At 40.8% G+C, this 18910-nt stretch overlaps 1 protein-coding gene across 6 annotated transcripts in view; it reads right to left on the reverse strand.

Annotated features, from left to right (window-relative positions):
- The window catches only part of LOC132829473 (protein Aster-B-like), a 599261-nt gene that overhangs the window by 217998 nt on the left and 362353 nt on the right, over positions 1–18910 (reverse strand). The window contains exon 1 of one of the 6 annotated variants that reach the window (XM_060846667.1): positions 1184–1564. The exons of the other annotated variants lie outside the window; for them this stretch is intronic. Coding sequence (XP_060702650.1) covers positions 1184–1206 — 23 coding nt within the window. The 5' untranslated portion in view covers positions 1207–1564. Of the gene's footprint in view, positions 1–1183; positions 1565–18910 lie in introns of those variants that run through there. 6 annotated transcript variants of the gene reach the window in all.

Raw genomic sequence — 18910 nt, forward strand, 5'->3', positions numbered from 1 at the left:
AAAATCAACTTTCACATTCACTACCTCCACTATCAATGCACAGTGGCACCTGTATATACCATATACAAAATTGCAGTAGTGCATCAAGGTTCCTTCAGCAGCACCTTTCAAAACCACCACCTGGGAGGATGAGGGCAGCAGATGCATGGAAACATCACCACCTCCACATTCCCCTTCAATCCACACCATCCTGACTTGGAACTATATCTGTTACTTCAGATCCCTAGTACTGGAGCGGTGCAAGAAGGCAACTCAGCATTACCTTCTCGAAGAATGGGCATTAATTGCTGGCAGAGACAGTGATATCTACATCCCATGACTGAATTTTTAAAATCCAAACAAGCATTACATCATTTAATAACATCACAGTATGTTCAAATTTAACAATCTTATGAATTTCACAACAGAAATGAAACTAGCAATCATAAAATATAAGCATTCCCCTTCAAAGGATTAATGCAGTGGCAATGAAAAAATCTTGTCTCAATCCACTTTCGGCGGTGGGGCTGGGGGTGTGGGGAGGCCTTCAGCCTGCATTTATCAAACTAAGCGTGGGAGGAGGAGAGTCAGCCAACCGTTTACACCGATTTGAATAATTGCCATTTATTAGTACTCTCATGGTCTCATTTAAGTCACTTCCGTATAGTCATGTACGCCACAGTTCCTAACTGGACAGCACTTTAACAGAGTATCACATTTCAAAACAAGATTAGATGGAACAGAACATATTTAACTGTATGTACAACTTTAAAGTTTTATCAGGCTATTCTTCTCGACATGCACCCAGTTTTAATATTTGTAAAGAGTAATGTAAGGAACACATTCATTACGTGCCTGACAACATTCAGAATCTGCTGCAAATGTGTTGCTGGTCAAAGCACAGCAGGTTAGGCAGCATCTCAGGAATAGAGAATTCGACGTTTCGAGCATAAGCCAAAGTAAAACTACATTTTGGCCTTCATAACATTTTTTTCGATTTAGCTTGCTGGCTTAAAAAAAATGCATTTACAATAGCTGATAACATTCTGCAGCTTTGATGCTCACAATGGGAAGTTAATCACCAGCAGTGACCACAGACTTGATTCTGCAGCTGTCCCAGGGAAAGAAAATAACTGGGCTGATTTAATTTTCTTGGAGTGCATTCTGTGGCGTGATTTAGCTGCGGATGTTGCGTCCTACTTACCAGGCAAGCTTGAAGCTTTTCATCAGTACAGTACACGGTAGCCGACATCCATTGCCTCTTCTCTCCAATCGCCAGGATGAACTCGCCACAACATACTAGCAAGCAACTGTCAGGGCTGCTCTAAAGAGAGGCAAGTGCTTCACCTTCACTTGACACTTCACTGTAAGCAACAGTTCTGTGCGCACCAAACGCTTTCAGTCTGCAGCTGCAAACTCTGCTACTGACATTCCACGCCTGACTCAAACACGCTGACAAAGCTGATCGCCGCAGGAAGGATGGACCCGGAGCATCATCGTCTCCCGCTGTCCTGTGCTCAATGCCCTCAAATGAGTAAAGGATTAAATGAACCGAGTGCAGCCAACCACAGCACACGTCACTGGAAATCGGTGGTGGCAGTTGAGAGTGTAATCTCTTAATCAACGCAGAAATGCTGCACAGAATGGATCGGATGTGTTTCCCAGCCCCCATCTTGAGGCTTTGACTCACCATAGATTTTAACTCCGACTGAATTTGCATGGAAACTTGATGAGACAGTAGATCCCGCGTGTGCAATTCTCACGAGCTCATGCAGTCTGAGAAAGAAATCTACGTTCAGTGTTATATCATTACTACTTTCTTTTAATTGGAACACATGGAAATTATGTTCCAGGGAAAAAAAATAACTAGGCTGATTTAAGTTTGACTTCTCACATAATAGATCAAACAAAACTGACAAAGAATTCATTCTAAGGATGTATTAGGAATGCACATAACTTCCATACGAACTGCAGATTATTTTTAATTACGAGTGACAAAAAAGGTCAAGAGACAGTAAAAACTTGGTGAATTTCGTCAAGCAATGACAAGGAGTAAGAGTCATTTTCTTTCTGTGACTCAGAATACGTACTAAACGGGAAACCATCACGTCAGATATACGAAATTGGACTTTCTTTGAAACAATCTGTGAGAGAACGGGAGAACACGCTTCAAATATATCACAGATTCAACTCAAATAACTGAATAAGTTGCAAAACCTTGACATTTCAGAGGGCAAACCAGGTAAGGAAAACAGATTCCCTTCCAAAAAGGACATTGGCAAATCAGATGGGTATTCACGATAATGGTCACATGGTCATCATTAGATTGTTTTTGATTATTTTTAAATTTCACCATCTGCCAGGGTAGGTTTTAAATCCATGCCTTTAAAACATTAGTCTGGGACTCTGGATTACCAGTCAAGTGACGTAACTGCTTCTGCCCTTCCTGTGTTATTGTCAAGGTTTTTAAAAAATCAATTATTTTGGAATAAAATATGCAGCGCCACTGGAGACTAAGTGGGAGTTCATGACCTTAATCTTTCATGCAACCAAATTCCTAATTTTAATAAGTGTTGCTGTGGGGAAGTTCTGCATTTCCCAAATTGTCGGAGTCATGATTGATATAGTCTTAAGTGCAGTATGGTGACTGATTCAAAAAAGAATGAAGTGGCATGGGAGATGGCATGTCAGTCAGCTTAGCCTCCTGCTGATGTCATTGGCACAGTGTAGGAAAACCAGAAAATAGGATAGGGCAACAACATGAAAACTATTGGTCGAGAAATATCACCAAGTGCTTACATGATGTCTTCAAACAAATTCACTGCATTTGTTGGACAAGTTCATTTTTTTCAAAAGGTTGAGGGGGTAACACATTTTTGTGGCTAATCTGCAATTAAAGAATTCTAATGGCAAAAGTTGATGAGACATACCAAGGCCTGATTATCTCAAATCCAGCAACCTTGAGACCAAGTCCATACTAGAGTTTAGCATTTATGATTCTTGAAAATAAAATTGGAATCTCTCTAATTCAGCGTGTGAAACATGCAATGCAAAAATTCCCTTAATTTTCCTGAACTAGGTTGGGTGAGGGTCTAATTCTGCCAAGCCTCTTGGAATGCAAGAAATAAAATGCGCAAAGCTGATAAAGTACTCCATATGGCATTCCACTGCTGCGGCAACTCCACAAACAAACCAGCAAACCTTTTACTAGCTGGTCCACTGAAAAAGATTTGTCAGTTTTTGGCCACCCCAGGCTGTAAGGATTCTGGATTTGAAGTAAATTATGTATAGAATTAATGATCTACCATTTAAAATCATGGAAGGCATTCAACTTATTGTACAATAGCTGGCCCTTTGTCTCACTCCATCTCCTCATTTATCATAACACTGTAAATTTTTGTATTTCAAATATTACCTACTTCCATTTAAAAATGTTACTATTGTATTTGCTTGTACCACCTTTACAGGCAGTGTCTAGCAATTTTTGAATAAAATAATTCTCATCTGCCCTTTTCTTTGCAAATGACTTAAATAAGTATCCTGTGGGTATTAGATCCATCTTTTCAACTGCAATTGTATCCAAAGCAACAAGCATCACAAAAGAAGTTGTTACAGTGCAAGTCTGCATCAGCTCTCCTAATTAGCTGAGTGACTTTGTGCCATTCTACTGGCCTTTCCCCTGTAACCTTGCACATTGAGTAGAGACAAATAATTACTAATACCATCTTGAATGCATCAATTAAACCTGCCTCCACCACACTTCACGGCAAAGCATTCCAGAAAGAATTTTAGTAAATTATTGATGACACAGACCAAAGTGAACATAGAGAATGGTAACACAATGGCAATGTTGTTGGACCAGTAATCCAGAGCCTGGACTCATGATTCCGATACATGTGCTCAAATACCAACACATCCCCAAACGATTGCTGGGGAATTTGAATTCAATTGAAGAATGGAATAAAACATTCTTGACGTAAGGAGGGAAGATGTGTTGGATAGGCTAAAGGATATTAAGGTGGATAAATCCCCAGGACCGGATGGGATCTATCCTAGGTTGCTGAGGGAGGCGAGAGAGGAAATAGCTGGGGCCTTGACAGATATCTTTGTAGCATCCTTAAAATCGGGAGTAGGACCAACCTTAAGTGAAAAATCAAACGCGCTAAAAGGCATCATGAAATAAGTTTAGCAAGCAGAAATAAAGAAAATCCCAAAGCGTTTTATTCAAATATAAGAAGCAAGAGGGTAACTAGAGAAAAGGTTGGTCTACAAAAGGATAAGCAAGGAAGGTTGTTGTCGAATCTGAGAAAATGGGTGAAATTCTCAATGATTACTTTGCATCGGTGTTCATTGAGGAGTATGGCATGATGAATGTTGAGATTAGAAATATAAGTTTGTTTACTTGGATCACATTGGCATAAGGAAGGAAGATGTGTTGGGTAGGCTAAAGGAAGTTAAGGTGGATAAATACCCAGGACCACATGGGATCTATCCCAGGTTGCTGAAGAAGGCAAGAGAGGAAATAGCTGGGTCCCTTACAGATATTTTTGTAGTATCCTTAAACACAGGTGAAGTGCCGCAGGACTGGAGGGTTGCTAATGTTGTCCCCCTGTATAAGAAGGGTAGTAGGGATATTCCAGGTAACTACAGAACAGTGAGTCTGACGGCAGTGGTAAGAAAGTTGCTGGAGAAGGTACTGAGGGATAAAATCTATTCATATTTGGAAAAGAATGGGCTTGACAGTGATAGGGAACATGATTTTGTGCGAAGAGATTATACTTTGCCAACGTAATACAGTCCTTTGAGGAAGTGACCAATTTGATAGATGAAGGAGGGGCTGTAGATGTCAAATACATGGACTTTTGTAAGGCATTTGATAAGGTTCCCATGGTAAACTAATGGAGAAAATGAAGTCACATGGTGTGCAGGGTGTTCTAGTTAGGTGGATAAAGAACTGGTTGAGCAACAGGAGACAGAGGATAGTAGTTGAAGGCAGTTTCTCCGGTTGGAGAAAGGTGACCAGTGGTGTTCCACAGGGATCAGTGCTGGGGCCACTATTATATACTATACATAAATAATCTTTAAGAGGACATTGTTGGTCTGATCAGTAAGTTTACAGATGACACGAAGATTGGTGGAGTAGCAGAAAGCATAGGGGACTGTCGAAGAATACAGGATAATATAGATAGACTGGAGAGTTGGGTGGAGAAAAGGCAGATGGAGTTCAATCCAGACAAATGGATGTGTTTTGGGAAGTCTAATTCTCGAGCCAACTATACTGTAAACGGAACAGTCTTGGGTGAAATTGATGAGCAGAGAGATCTGGCAGTTCAGGTCCATTGAAGACCTGAAGGTGGCTGCACAGGTGGATAGAGTGGTCAAGAAGACATATGGTATGCTTGCCTTCATTGGACGGGGTATTGAGTACAAGAGCTGGCAGGTCATGTTAAAATTGTACAAGGCTTCGGTTCGGCCGCATTTAGAATACTATGTACAGTTCTGGTCGCCACATTACCAAAAGAATGTGGACAAAGTTTACGAAGATGTTGCCTGGTATGGAAGGTGCAGCTATGGAGAGAGGTTGAATAGGTTAGAATTGTTTTCATTAGGAAAAAGGAGATTGAGGGGGGTCCTGATTGAGGTCTACAACATCATGAAGGGTATAGACAGGGTGGATAGAGATAAGCTTTTTCCCAGGGTGAGGGATTCAATAACGAGGCGCCACGCGTTCAAGGTGAGAAGTCTAAAGTTTAAGGGGGGTACATGTGGAAAGTACTTTACACAGAGGTTGGTAGGAGCCTGGAATGCATTGCCAGCAGAATTGGTAGAGGCAGGTATGGTTGATTCATTTGAGGTGTGTCTGCACAGAATCATGAGTAAGTGGGGAGCAGAGGGACACAGATGCTTAGGAATTGGGCAATAAGTTTAGACAGTGGATTTAGATCATCTCAGGCTTGGAGGGCTGAAGGGCCTGTTCCTGGGCTGTAAAGTTTCTTCGTTCTTTGTTCTTGATAGTAGGGATTATGATAATTGAAAACAGTATATATGTGATTGCATATTGGAAATGTTCAGCAGTTTGGGGGCTCCGAGTGGGGTTGTGGGGTAAGGTAGGATTTAAGGGAAAGAATAGTCTTCATGGTGGTATTTGTGCAAAATGGAAAGTCGTCCTATTAACCATAATTTTAAAATCTCTTAATTTAGCACATTGAAAACTAATATGCCAGCATGCAAGTTAAACAGAAAACACACGAAACAAAGGTGTGGGGCAATATTAGGCACTAATCCTTAAAAGATCTTTAAGAAAATACACAATACCAGACAAGTAATGATCAACATCTAAAAGGTTTAATTGGAAGCACTAGCTTTCGGAGCGCTGCTTCTTCATCAGGTAGACAACCACCTGATGAAGGAGCAGCGCTCCGAAAGCTAGTGCTTCCAATTAAACCTGTTGGACTATAACCTGGTATTGTGGGATTTTTAACTTTGTACACCCCAGTCCAACACTAGCATCTCCAAATCATGGTAAACATCTATAGTAGCTCAGCATATCCAATTAACAAATTAATCCACTCAAAACCTTTTGAAAATCTCATGGACCATGTGGTAATTGATATTAATTAATGGAAAAAAAGTACATACTTAGCACTGGAATTCTCCATGTCTTTTCAAAACTGATTAACAAAACATAAATGTGAACTTTAAAAACATGCTCTAGTAGGTACATTGACCATTCTGAAACAGTGACAGACTAACAACCCTTTTTAAAAACTCACTAGGAGTAACAGGCTTTAATAGAAGCAAATTATTGCAGATGCTAGAGATCACAGTGGGTCAGACAGCATTCATGGACAGACAGCAAGCTGACATTTTGAGTCTAAATGACTCTTACTTGCTCTCTCTCCATGGATGTTGTCTGACCTGCTAGAATCTCCTGCATCTGCAATAATTTGCTTCTGCTAAATTCTTCTATTCTATTCCCCATCCGACATCTTCTTAATTGTACAATTCACACCTCTGTTTACTAATTCATCCACTGCCTCACCCCTCCCTCACTTTGTAACTGCCTCTGGTTGTTTATCTCCCAAAGATCTCTGCGCACCTCCAATTCTGTCCTCTTGTGATTTCTTAATTCTCATTGCTCAACCATTGGCAGCCATGTCTTCGGCAACTTAGACACTAGACTCTGGAATCACCACCCTGAATCTTTTGATGTCTTTCTCTCCCTCTTTGTTGAAATGCTTCTTAAAACCAACCGCTTTTCATCTACCTAGGTAGAAAAAAATGATGAGTTGCTACAATTTGCAGAACTTTGGTGAAATTACATCTGACAGATTTTTGTTTTTTTCAGAGAATCAAACAAAGTGTGGAGTGGGCAAAAAAGTGGAGTTCATGCTTAAGATTAGTCATGATCATACTGAATGGTGGAGTAGACTAAATGGGTCACATGATCTACTCTTGCTCCTACTTTTTGTGTTTGTTCTGGTCTTGTATTTGATTATATAAGAACATGTAAAGAAAAGAGTAGAGGAATACTATATACTCCTTGAAAACTGCTCCAGCATTCCAGGAGAAGACGAGGACTGCAGATTCTGGAGAGTCAGCATTCTTCAAATCACGACACTCTGATTGTGACTTTAACTTCTAATTCTGTTGGGGTGAGAGGGGAAAGGTATAAAATGGACCTAAGGGGCAACCTTTTCACGCAGAAGGTGGTGGGTGCATGGAATGAGCTGCCAGGCAAAGTGGAGGAGGCTGGTACAATTACAGCATTAAAAGGCATCTGGATGGGTATATGAATAGGAAGAGTTTGGAGGGATAAGGACCAAATGCTGGCAAATAGGACTAGATTAGGTTAGGTAATCTGGTTGACATAGACGAATTAGACCAAAGGGTCTGTTTCCATGCTGTACATCTCTATAACTCGATACCTTGGACTTGACTAGATTCAATGATCCAGTTCACTGCTGTTAGGCAAGGAGAATTCCACATACGTTCCTATGAGATTCCCTGCTCATCCTTCCAAACTCCTTTGAGGACAGACCCAGATTTATCACATTTAAAATTTAGCTTCCAAATTTTTGTCCACTCACTTAAGCTATCTACAAGTAGTTCTTCCTCTAATGCTGCCGTTGCATTCCAGATAAACCTCCCTTAATACAAAATTGCTTCTTGGAAATAATGGGGCCAATGGGAATAGTGGTGTTGGGACCGACCAGCAAAAATTAACACTCATGATGGCTAAGAAATCACCCAAAAGTCTAACAGAAAGTATAGCACAGCCTGGATGAAAGTTGAAATCATATTAATTAATGAAACAGAAGTAAATTTAACACAGTACATTTAAAAAATGTAAGCAAGCTGCTCTCTGTACAGTGCTTCTCACAGAAAGCTGCTCTGTCGGCAGCTGACATCATGCATACGCATAACAACACAAAGACCGGCACTGACACCATACATGCACAGAACGGCACAGATAAATATCGGTGCACGCATGGAATGGCATGAAGACTGGCACTGATGTCACGCATGTGCGGAACAACGCAGACACCGGCGCATGCACAGAATGGCTTGGGCATCAGTGAATGCACAAAACGGCGTGGAGATTTTGGCACATTCGCAGAACGAAGCATGTGAACCGATCCCCTCTGGCATTGCACCATTGTCAATAAGGGTAAGCGTTCTTGAAAATATTGTTCCCTAATTCTTCAGGGATGTAATAGCCAAATCGTGCTGCCGAAACGCATTATCCTAGAACTACCCGTATATCCCTTTGTAGTCTCTTGCCTATCTTAAAATTAGCAAATCTAGCTACAATATACTCAGTTCTTTAATCCAAGTCTATTAATATAATTTGTAAATAGCTCAGGTTCCAGCATGGATCCCTGTGGTATTTTACTAGTTACAGTTTGCCAACCTGATAATGACCCATTTATCATGACTCCTTTCTGTTAAGTAGCAATTCTTCAATCCATAAACTCAGCACAATAAGCTGTTGTGCTTACCGTTTTGATTTTTTTTGAAAATCAAAATATAATGCATTTCCTTCTAGGTAATTCAAATTTTGTTGAATATAAGTCTGAAGTACCTGAAGATATGTTACATTTAGAATGACATATAAATCCAAGGTTTGTTGTTTATCTTCCACACATACCTAGCTTCCCCTAAATTGTATCCATGTTGTTCACCTCAACCACTCAAGCGACAGTGAGTTCCACATTCTCATCATGGAGTCAAGGTGTTTTTCCTAAATTCCTTGTTGGATTTATTGGCAACCATTTTGTGTGCATGGACACAAATAGGCACATATATTCTACATCAATTTTAGCGCTCTTTCAGATCATCTGTTAGCAGTTCCGTTTTCTGGAGAAAAAGGCTTCAGCTTTCTCAGTCTTTTGTGCCAGACATTTAAGAATCTCACAAAATGTAATAACTTTAAAATAAAAATTATTTGGGTTTATCCAAAAAGGTATTACTGTGCTGCAAACTGGCATGTATACATGTATGCACATGTATTCAGGGTTATATTTAAATGTGAATGTCATGTTGTAACTACTGGTGTAGAATAGCGTTATTCAGCAATTAGCTTTCTGACAACTGTGTGATATGATATTGAGTGCCAGCTGGCAATCTGACACTACACAGTTAAGTGCAGTTTTGGCCTTGTCTAATGTCACTTCCGGTTAGGAGTAGCAATTATGCTTTTTAACCTCTTTCTTAATCTGGGGCGCCAATTGAGTTCAGTTAACTCAGCACACAGCAAGAAGTGATTCTATAAAATAAACAATGTTGCGACAGCAGTGTTGTGTCATCCTAGGCAAAAAGGAGCCTTGCTGCATAATAAATCAAATCTGCCCTTATCAAATTAGCGCCCTCTGGACATACATATGAAGTTAATAGGTTTATTTGATTGTATTTGTTAAATTCCTCTGTTTGAAATATGTTCATATTAGATTCAGTTTCAGAACACATTATCAATTTTTGAACCTTACTCAAGACTATTAGGAAAGTAATTGTGCAACAATACTGGGAAAATAAGTTATGAAATCCTAAAGATCCCAACATTTCAGAGTTTGTGCTGTTGGACAACAACTGTATTGCATTGGGGATGTGATTCATGAATAAAACATGTGACCTTAAAATTAATTAATAAATGGTCAAAAATTCTTTTAAACTCCATTGACATTTAGTAATGCTATTGGAAATGTAATTGAGATACCATATATGTACAAACTGGTGTTTCCTTCAAACAGAACCAATGGTCATGGATTTACAAAAACTTGCAGCTTTAACATAACAAATCTTCGAAGGAACTTCACATACGCATTATAAAACAAAGTATGACAGTGAGCCAAAGTAGGGAAAATGACCAGACCCTTGACCAAGCAAGCAGGTTCTAAGGTGCATCTTCAAGGATGCCAAGCAAGGTAGAGGTGGAGAGGTTTATCGAGGGAACTTCAGAGCTGAGGGCCTCGGCAGCTGTAAGCATGGCCTTCAAGTGGTGGAGAAATTAAAATTGCAGGTGTTCAAGAGGACACAGTTGGAAGAGCACAGATAACCAGAGAGTTGTAGGGTTGTCAGAATTTACAGAGCAAGGCATGGGTAAGGTCACTGAATGACCTGAAACAAAACTGAAAATTTTAAAATTGAAAAAGCAAATGCATTTCACCCATCATTACACTGCACCTGCTTCAACTGGAGCAGCAGCAGAGTGATGGATGAAATGATGGGTGCTAGTTAGAAAATGCACAAGAGAATTGGATGACCCCAAATTTATGGAGGATGGAATGTGAGAGATTGGCTCAGAGTCCATTAGATTTATCAAGTCTAGAGGTGACAACGGTATGAAAGAAGGTTTCATCAGCAAAAATACTGGGTGGGTTGGAAACAAGTAGTTATGGAAAGAGAAATAGGCCATGTTATTGATGGAACATACATGTGGTTGATAGCTTATTCTGCAATCAAATATCTGGTAATCTCCTGTGGACATGGAGATATCTACTGTCCACTAATTCCCGCCTATTGAGAATCCCTGACTTTTAAGGATACTGGTGAGGATCCAGTTGTTGTGGACCATGTTGACACCAACAACATAGTTACGAGTAGAGTTTGGGGAATATTAAAAATGAGGAAAAATGTTTAAAAAAAGGAATTTCAAGGTTATTATTTCTGCATTATTGCCCGAGCCACCTGCAAATGAGCTGAGAGACAAGAGGATTAAGGAAGTAAGCACATAGATAAAGTAGTGGTGTGGGAAAGAGAGATCCCATTTTATGTGGCACCAGCATCAGTACTGTAAGAGAAAGGAACTGTATTTTTGGGAAGGGCTCCAGTTGAACTGATCTGGGACCATGATCCTAACAAAAAGGCTAAGTAGGTGATTACAAAGACTTTAAACTAGTTAAAGGGGCGAGGGAGGGCCCAGGAGAGGGTATTAAACTTTATCGAACAAATTATAGGACGAGAGAGTATGGAAACAGTCAAGAATCTAACTTCAGGCTATGAAAAGGGCACAGTCAACACAGGACTGAGGATGTTATACCTAAATGTGCAGTATATACAAAATAAAGTCAATGAGCTTATAACAGAGGTTGAAATTAGCAGGCATAGTTGCGTAGGCATCAGAGACTGCTCGGGATCAGAGCTGAGAACTAAATATCCTATCAAAAGAACAGGCAGATGGGCAGTAAAATTAAATCAGTAGCAAAAACTGATATAAGGAAGCAGAGAATCTGTGTGGACTGACAGACGTTATGTACAATCCCACCTTGCAGTCGTCAGGATATGGGGCAGAAAATAAATCAGGAGATAGAAAAGACATGTAAGAAAGACACTATTGCAATAATCATGGGAGATATCAATATGCAGGTAGACAAGGAAAATCAGGTTGGCAGCAGATTGCAAGAAAAGTAATTTGTGGAATGTCTATAAGATTAAGAGTGAATGTTGCACTGCTAGAAAATGAGGCTAGTTCTGAGGAAGAATCACTGAAATCGAAATGTTCACTTTGATTCCTCTTCACAGATGCTGTTAGACCTGCTGAGCTTTTCCAGCAACTTCTGTTTTTGTTTCTGGAGAACCAGTAATGGAGAACAAAGAAATGGTAGAGGAATTAAATAGGTACTTTTGCATCAGTTTTCATAGCGATGACACAGTCACATATCAGTACTTCAAGGGAATCAGGGCAGAGTTAAGTATAATAGCCATCGCTAAGAAGAAGGTGCTAAAAGGTCTGAAGGTGGATAATTCACCTGGAGCAGACAGACTACACCCCAGAGTTCTGAAAAAGGAAGGTGAGGAGATTGCAGAGGCACTGAAGTCAGGAAGGCTGGAAAATAGCTAATGAAACATTCTTGTTTTAGAAGGGGAGAGGCAGAAAATAGAAAATTATAGGCTAGTTAGCCTGATCTTAGTTATTGGTAAGATTTTGGACTTCATTATTAAAGATGAGATTGTGGAGTACTTGGAAGTGCATGGTAAAATTGGGCTGAGTCAGCAATGGCTTTGTTAAGAGGAGGTCATATCTGACATATCTATTAGAATCCTTTGAGGAATTAACGAGCAAGTTAGACTAAAGAGCATCAGTGGATGTGATCTATTTGGATTTCCAGAAGATCTTTGATAAGTTGCCACAAAGAAGGCTGTTCAACAAGGTAAAAGTCCGTGGTGTTTGGGGAAAGATAATGGCACAGATAGAGGTTGGCTGACTGGCAGACAGCAGAGAGTGGAGATAAAGGGGGCTTTTCGGGATGGGGGTAGGATGGAGGCTGGGTTTGGGTGGGATGCTCTTTGGAGGGCCGAAAGAATTTCTACATGTGTAAAGAAACCAATGATCTGAATGTTTCAAGTCAGAGACTTGAGGGGTGATGGTATACTGTACAAGTAGCTATAAAGGGAATGTATAAATGCTATTTATGGGACAAAGGTCTTGGGTGTGCTGCATGAGGTAATGGCTCCAAAAGGGTTAATAATGGAGACTATATTACATTTCTCCTAATCTGATGACATATTCTTCAGGGTGGAGAACGAGGAGCCAAGCTTGAGATCCTGAAGGGGTCAAATGTGTCATCCCTGTTTTTTGGTACTCTTAATCATGGCTTCTCAAAATGGGGATCAGGGCAAGTGAGTTCACCTGTTGAAATTTTGATGTTATGAGCTCTGAAGCAGGAATGGTTGCTGTAGTGTTCTGACTAAGTTATGTCAGTTGTTTTCCCTTTACAACAAGCTCCCAGTGTCACAAGTCAAGCACCTCCGCCAAGCTCTCATAGGCCGACATTTGTTTCCCCCCACCCACGCACCACCTAAGAGGTCAGGGCAATTTTCCTGCCTTGAAATGGAGTCATAGTGAGAAGTGAGAGTCTAAGTAATTATGATAACACACCAATAAAATTTGTACCTACTATCATGCAATAAACTACACCTTGTTGTGAAGACAATTGTCTCCTTCTTAAGACTCACTAATGGTTCATTTTCTGTTTATCTTCGCATACCAAAGAGGCCATTATGCCCAGAATACAGATGGGGCTTTTGTGGTGCAATGATAGTGCAGGGCCTGGAGGCTTGGCTTCAAGACTCACCTACTCCAGAGGTATACCAAAACATGTCTTCATTAAAAATATCTCAAAAGTAGGGTTGGTGGCAGCAGTCTTCTCCAACCATTAGCTGGTAGTGGCTGTTTCTGCAGCACATATGACAGAGATCATTCTCCAGCTCATGTTTGAAATATTGCTATGAAGACAAGAATATCGATAATGTAGCACATCTTCAGTACTGTACTTAAACATTATCTCAAGTTATGAGCAATCATCTTAACTAAGTCTGTTAATTTCATTTTGCTTTGAGTAGTTACCAATTGGATACAATTTTCAATTTTATTTTCTCTACCATTCCTTTACTTACTTAATTCAAGATCCACAAACCATTTTTCATACATTATTAAATCAGCTAAGGAGGTACATAACAGCAATCCAGGTTACACACCCTTGATCTGGTTTTTCATAGTGTTTGTGGAGAAACCTCATTAATCTTGGTTTGCCATCCACCTCCGACAGACCTGAAAACAGTGCCATGATATATATGACTTTCTGGAAGTCCCATTCGAGAAGCTGGACTCAAACAACAGTCACCAGCCTGGTGAGAGATCACTGCCAAAAGCAGGTGACAATTGCTTTAAAATATCCTGAATTCCCCTCAATTATAAATTGAATCAGCAGAGACACTTAGTAACTGCAAAACCTTCAGTCTCAAAAGGGAAGAAAATTAACATGGAAATTCTCACATGGAGAAGTGCATTAGCAGCTGGCCACAGAGTTAAAGCAAGACTTAAAATTTAAATACATTTTTTTGCACCAATATTTATGTTGGACTTTCTCAAAAAATTAACAACCTTTTACTCTTCAGACCACTGCATTCTCCTGTTTCTTTCAGCTTTTCTCTCTCAAAGGCAATTTTTTCCATTGCACAATAAAATTCATAGGAGAAAGTGCGGATTGGAGATGCTGGAGATCAGAGCTGAAAATGTGTTGCTGGAAAAGCGCAGCAGGTCAGGTAGCATCAAAGGAGCAGGAGAATCGACGTTTCGGGCATAAGCCCATTTCCTGAAGAAGGGCTTATGCCCGAAACGTCGATTCTCCTGCTCCTTTGATGCTGCCTGACCTACTGCGCTTTTCCAGCAACACATTTTTCAACAATAAAATTCATGTCAATATTTTTTATTAATTGAATAATTAAGCTGCAAGACTGGGCTTTATGATCAATGACACCATTTAATGCGTTTGCCCCAGGAATTGTTTTCTTGGTGATGAATGGCTTTGTTTTAAGGTAGAAATATTCAAACATGCATTCTTAAAGTGCTGTATTTCCATTTTTGACAATTGAAGGTTATATTTAAATCTCAAATTATCCAACATTCTTCTGTTTCTAAGGCATATCAAAAACGATCATGAATCTTCTCATGTGAATTCACAATAATCTAACCAAAAAATGTCACATCAAGTACTTTAGACAGACTATTTTCTAATGTGGAAAAAAATAGATTAGGAAGGCACAGAACAATGATAGGCTCCATCTGCACACTGTTTGTCTTTGTATAATGCTGATTAAAGACTTTCCATCGTTTTACGTTACACGTGAATCAGAAGACCAGACATCAGCAGTGCTGTGAACAAGGGTCAGACAGAATGTGATGGCACTCCTGATGCATACAGGGATATCAATTCTCCATGATTGTCTTATAGTCACCAAACACTGCTGTGAACATCCCTGCATTGGCTGAGGTGTTATCTTTCAGATGAGACTTTAAACTGAATCCAAATTTATCTTTTCAGATAACATAAGAGATCTGGAGTCAGGCAAGGCTGCCCATTCTCTCCTGCCTGTTTTGTGTGTTGTACTCCTTTTATTCAGTCCATCGGGAAGGATGCAAGCCTGAAATGGGAGACTATTCCAGGCAGTGGAGGCCTGCAGGTCAAAGCCTCTGTGTATGTGGATGACGTTGCCATTTCTGACTTGGATCCTCTGTCAGTGCACATATGCACAAGCATCTGCGACAACTTTGAACTGGCCTCAGGAGCCAAGGTAAATTGAGGCAACAACGAGATACTGTTCATTGGAGACTGGGATGACCGATCCTTTATCCCTTCACCATCAAGACAGACTATCTGAAATGGCTGGGTATGAGGTTCGCAGAGGCTGGATGTGCACAAAATTTGAAAGCAGTGCGTCAAGGTGAGGCAGAAGCTGGGTAGATGGCAACACCGATCCCTCTCCAGAAGTAGAGGGCACAGGTTTAGGGTGAAAGGGGAAAAATTTAAAAGGGACCTAAGGGGCAACTTTTTGACACAGAGGGTGGTCCATATATGGAATGAGCTGCCAGGAGAAGCGGTGGAGGTACAATCACATACAGACGAACCTCAATTATTCGAACGAGATGGGCGGGCACTATTTTGTCCGGAGAATTGATTATTTGGTTAATCAATTCAATGCTTCTCCTCTGGGGCTCAGTTTTCCATTAAGTCTGCTCCCCATTCACACTGCCAACCCGCCCTCATCCAACACCGCTGCCCGCCCCCTCTGCTCCCATCCAACACTGCCCGCCCGACTCCACTGTCCCTGCGCCTGCCCAACAACCCCCTGCCCATCCCCAACCCATCCAACAAACCCCCACCCGCCCCAAACCCAGCCTCCCCACCACCGCCCTGTGTTCCCTCACATGCCCCTGCCTCTCCGGCACAGCCAGAGTAGACACCAACTGTAAGACTGCTGCTGCCTTTGTGGAATAAATCTCCAAATAGCACGCACACACAGACAGATACAACTTTTTGACAAGTTCCACCTCTGCTCTGTACAGACAATATTAGAGAGATTATCTGGGGAAGGCGGGTTTAGGGTTCACCCAGTGTAGAACTCCAGAGAAAGTGTGGGGACAGGGAGAGAGGAGGAAGGGAGGTCAGTCATTTGAAGACTGTGCCTGGGCTCCCATCGATGTCCAGGACTGTTCTCAGCAACATTTCAGTAAGCCGAGAACGTTTTTAATCATTGTAAACAAAAAGATGCGATCAGGATTGAAACAGCTCTTTGATGTAATGTTTCTATCGGGACCAAGAAATCTTCTTTGGACAATCCAATATCCTGATAATTGATATTTGGATAATTGAGGTTCCTCTGGAATTTGTAAGGCATCTGGATGGGACTATGAATAGGAAGGGTTTAGAGGGATTTGAGCCAAGTGAGGGCAGATGGGGCTAGATTAGGTTAGGATATCTGGTTGGCATGGACGAATTGTACCGAAGGATCTGTTTCCGTGCTGCACATCTCTATTACTCTATGAAAGGTAAAGGTCTGTGAGGTCAATAATTTTGTATGTGGCACAGATCTGGCCTTCTCCCAAACCTAGGCCACTGCAGTCAGTTGAGCCATTTTCTATTTCATCTGGAGATCAAAGATGACCGTGTCAGCTGGGACACAACATATAAACATATAGGTGGGTGGATGGGGTGTCATACCAAATGCTGCATTCATCCTGATGGCCACCTTTGTATATGGCTGCATCAAACTATGTGTAGACCCTTGGTACGTAAACATCAAGTGTCAATACATACTAGATTCAATCTATCCCAGTGTTATAAAGGATGGCCCTGGGGCCTTGTTGCCACAAAATGCTTCAAGTAGTTGGATCATTCTATATCACCTATCCTTAATGAAAAAAATTGCAAAAGAAAACACTTTTGACCATGAGTTCAACAGGTCAGCATGCAGTGTCTTTGAGCACCTGCAGGAAAAGTAGAGGGTTGGTCCTGTCATGTGGCTCCCTGAGCAGAATGTCAAAGTCATTTAGCAGAAAGCCTCATCACCAGCCCTTTCCAACAAGCACCAAGATATAAGCTTGACCTGTCAGATCCTTCATTATGCCTGGAATCTCTATGCCACCGCACGCTGCCCTTGAAGTGGCTGCAGGAGAGGGATGAGACTGTCACATATCTGCTTTTGAAATCTGGTTTTGCCAAGAAGATCTGGAGAGACATGCTGTAGTTTTTGTCATGGTTCATCCTGAGCAACTCTGTGATGCAGGTCCCTGTGGTCTATGGATTATTATTCAGGATGCACACCAAGACAATCAACAACTCCATTTGGGAGGGCCAGTAACTCTCTAAAACACGCGCTTCGGTCTGCCCAAAACGTATCAGTCTTCCAGTGCAAAGAGTTGACCTTGACCAGTGTGGCAGACTGGCACATTCCAAGGTTGAGGACCATGTGCTGAGGGATACATTAAAGCTTGGGGCAGCTGCCACCAAGGTGCAGTGGAAAAAGACTAGGGTCTTTCTACCAAAGTACAACGAGGGTCCATTCAGTTATAAGACCACTCATTGCCTCAAAATGTTTATGAATTGTGTCCTATACTAGGGAAATGACTTTTGTTTGCAACTGCAAGAAGTCAAGAGGAATGTCAAATTCCAATGCTTTTGCTTTTTCTCCTCTGCAAAGACTGTATGGAACTATTTTAGTATAGAACTTCTTGTATGTACATAAAGATACTTTTTGATAAAACACATTTTTGCAACAAAAGAAAGATCGTATGGCACTTACTGAAGAGGAGCAAAATACCTTTCTGGTCTTTTAGCCAGCATTTATGAACTGATTAATAGGCTATCACTATTGCTGTGAGTGAACCTTGCCATACAACAGCAACACATTTTCAGACTGTCCTATTCATCTACTTGAGAACAATGACAGCATTTCAGACTAATTCACCGGCAATGTAGTGCTTTCAAACATTCCGAGGCCATGAAAACTACCATAAAACTATTTATTGATTTACTCAACTTACGTTGACAATGACAGATGGAGAAAGCCACCCTTTACAAAACTGCTACTTGCAGAGGACAATACATCACTCCAGTGTTGAATACAGCACTCCAGATTTGCCAATGCACAAGGAAATCTCAATTCCAAGGCAGTTCTAACTTCATGGCCAACTGTGAGAGAGTATCTGCACTTCTGAATTAGTAGATTTTCTACCACATTAAATTGTAACGGGCTGTGAAGAGATGAACAATTTTTTTTTAACATGATGTTCCTGCATTAGTTGCCTGGCCTATTAAACATTCAGCTCATGGAAGAAACACATCAATAATAATGGCAAGTTAAGAACAGCTTGGCCCTGTGGAGCTTTAGAGTCAAGAGCATGGTGCTTTAAAAGCACAGCAGGTCAGGCAGCATCCGAGGAGCAGGAGAATTGACGTTTCGAGCATAAACTCTTGACCAGGAATGAGCTTTATGAAATTTTATGAACTTTGAGGTCAGAGAGAAAATTACACTGTCTCAGATTATGAAAATTAGTCCAATAAAACTTGCATTATTTTCAAAATCCTCATTGTTTCAACAAAAAGTAGACTTTGTCTAAATCTGCAGGCCACTCCTGCAGATCTGACTATTC

Source organism: Hemiscyllium ocellatum, chromosome 29, assembly GCF_020745735.1.
Source record: "Hemiscyllium ocellatum isolate sHemOce1 chromosome 29, sHemOce1.pat.X.cur, whole genome shotgun sequence".
Lineage (NCBI taxonomy): Eukaryota > Metazoa > Chordata > Chondrichthyes > Orectolobiformes > Hemiscylliidae > Hemiscyllium > Hemiscyllium ocellatum.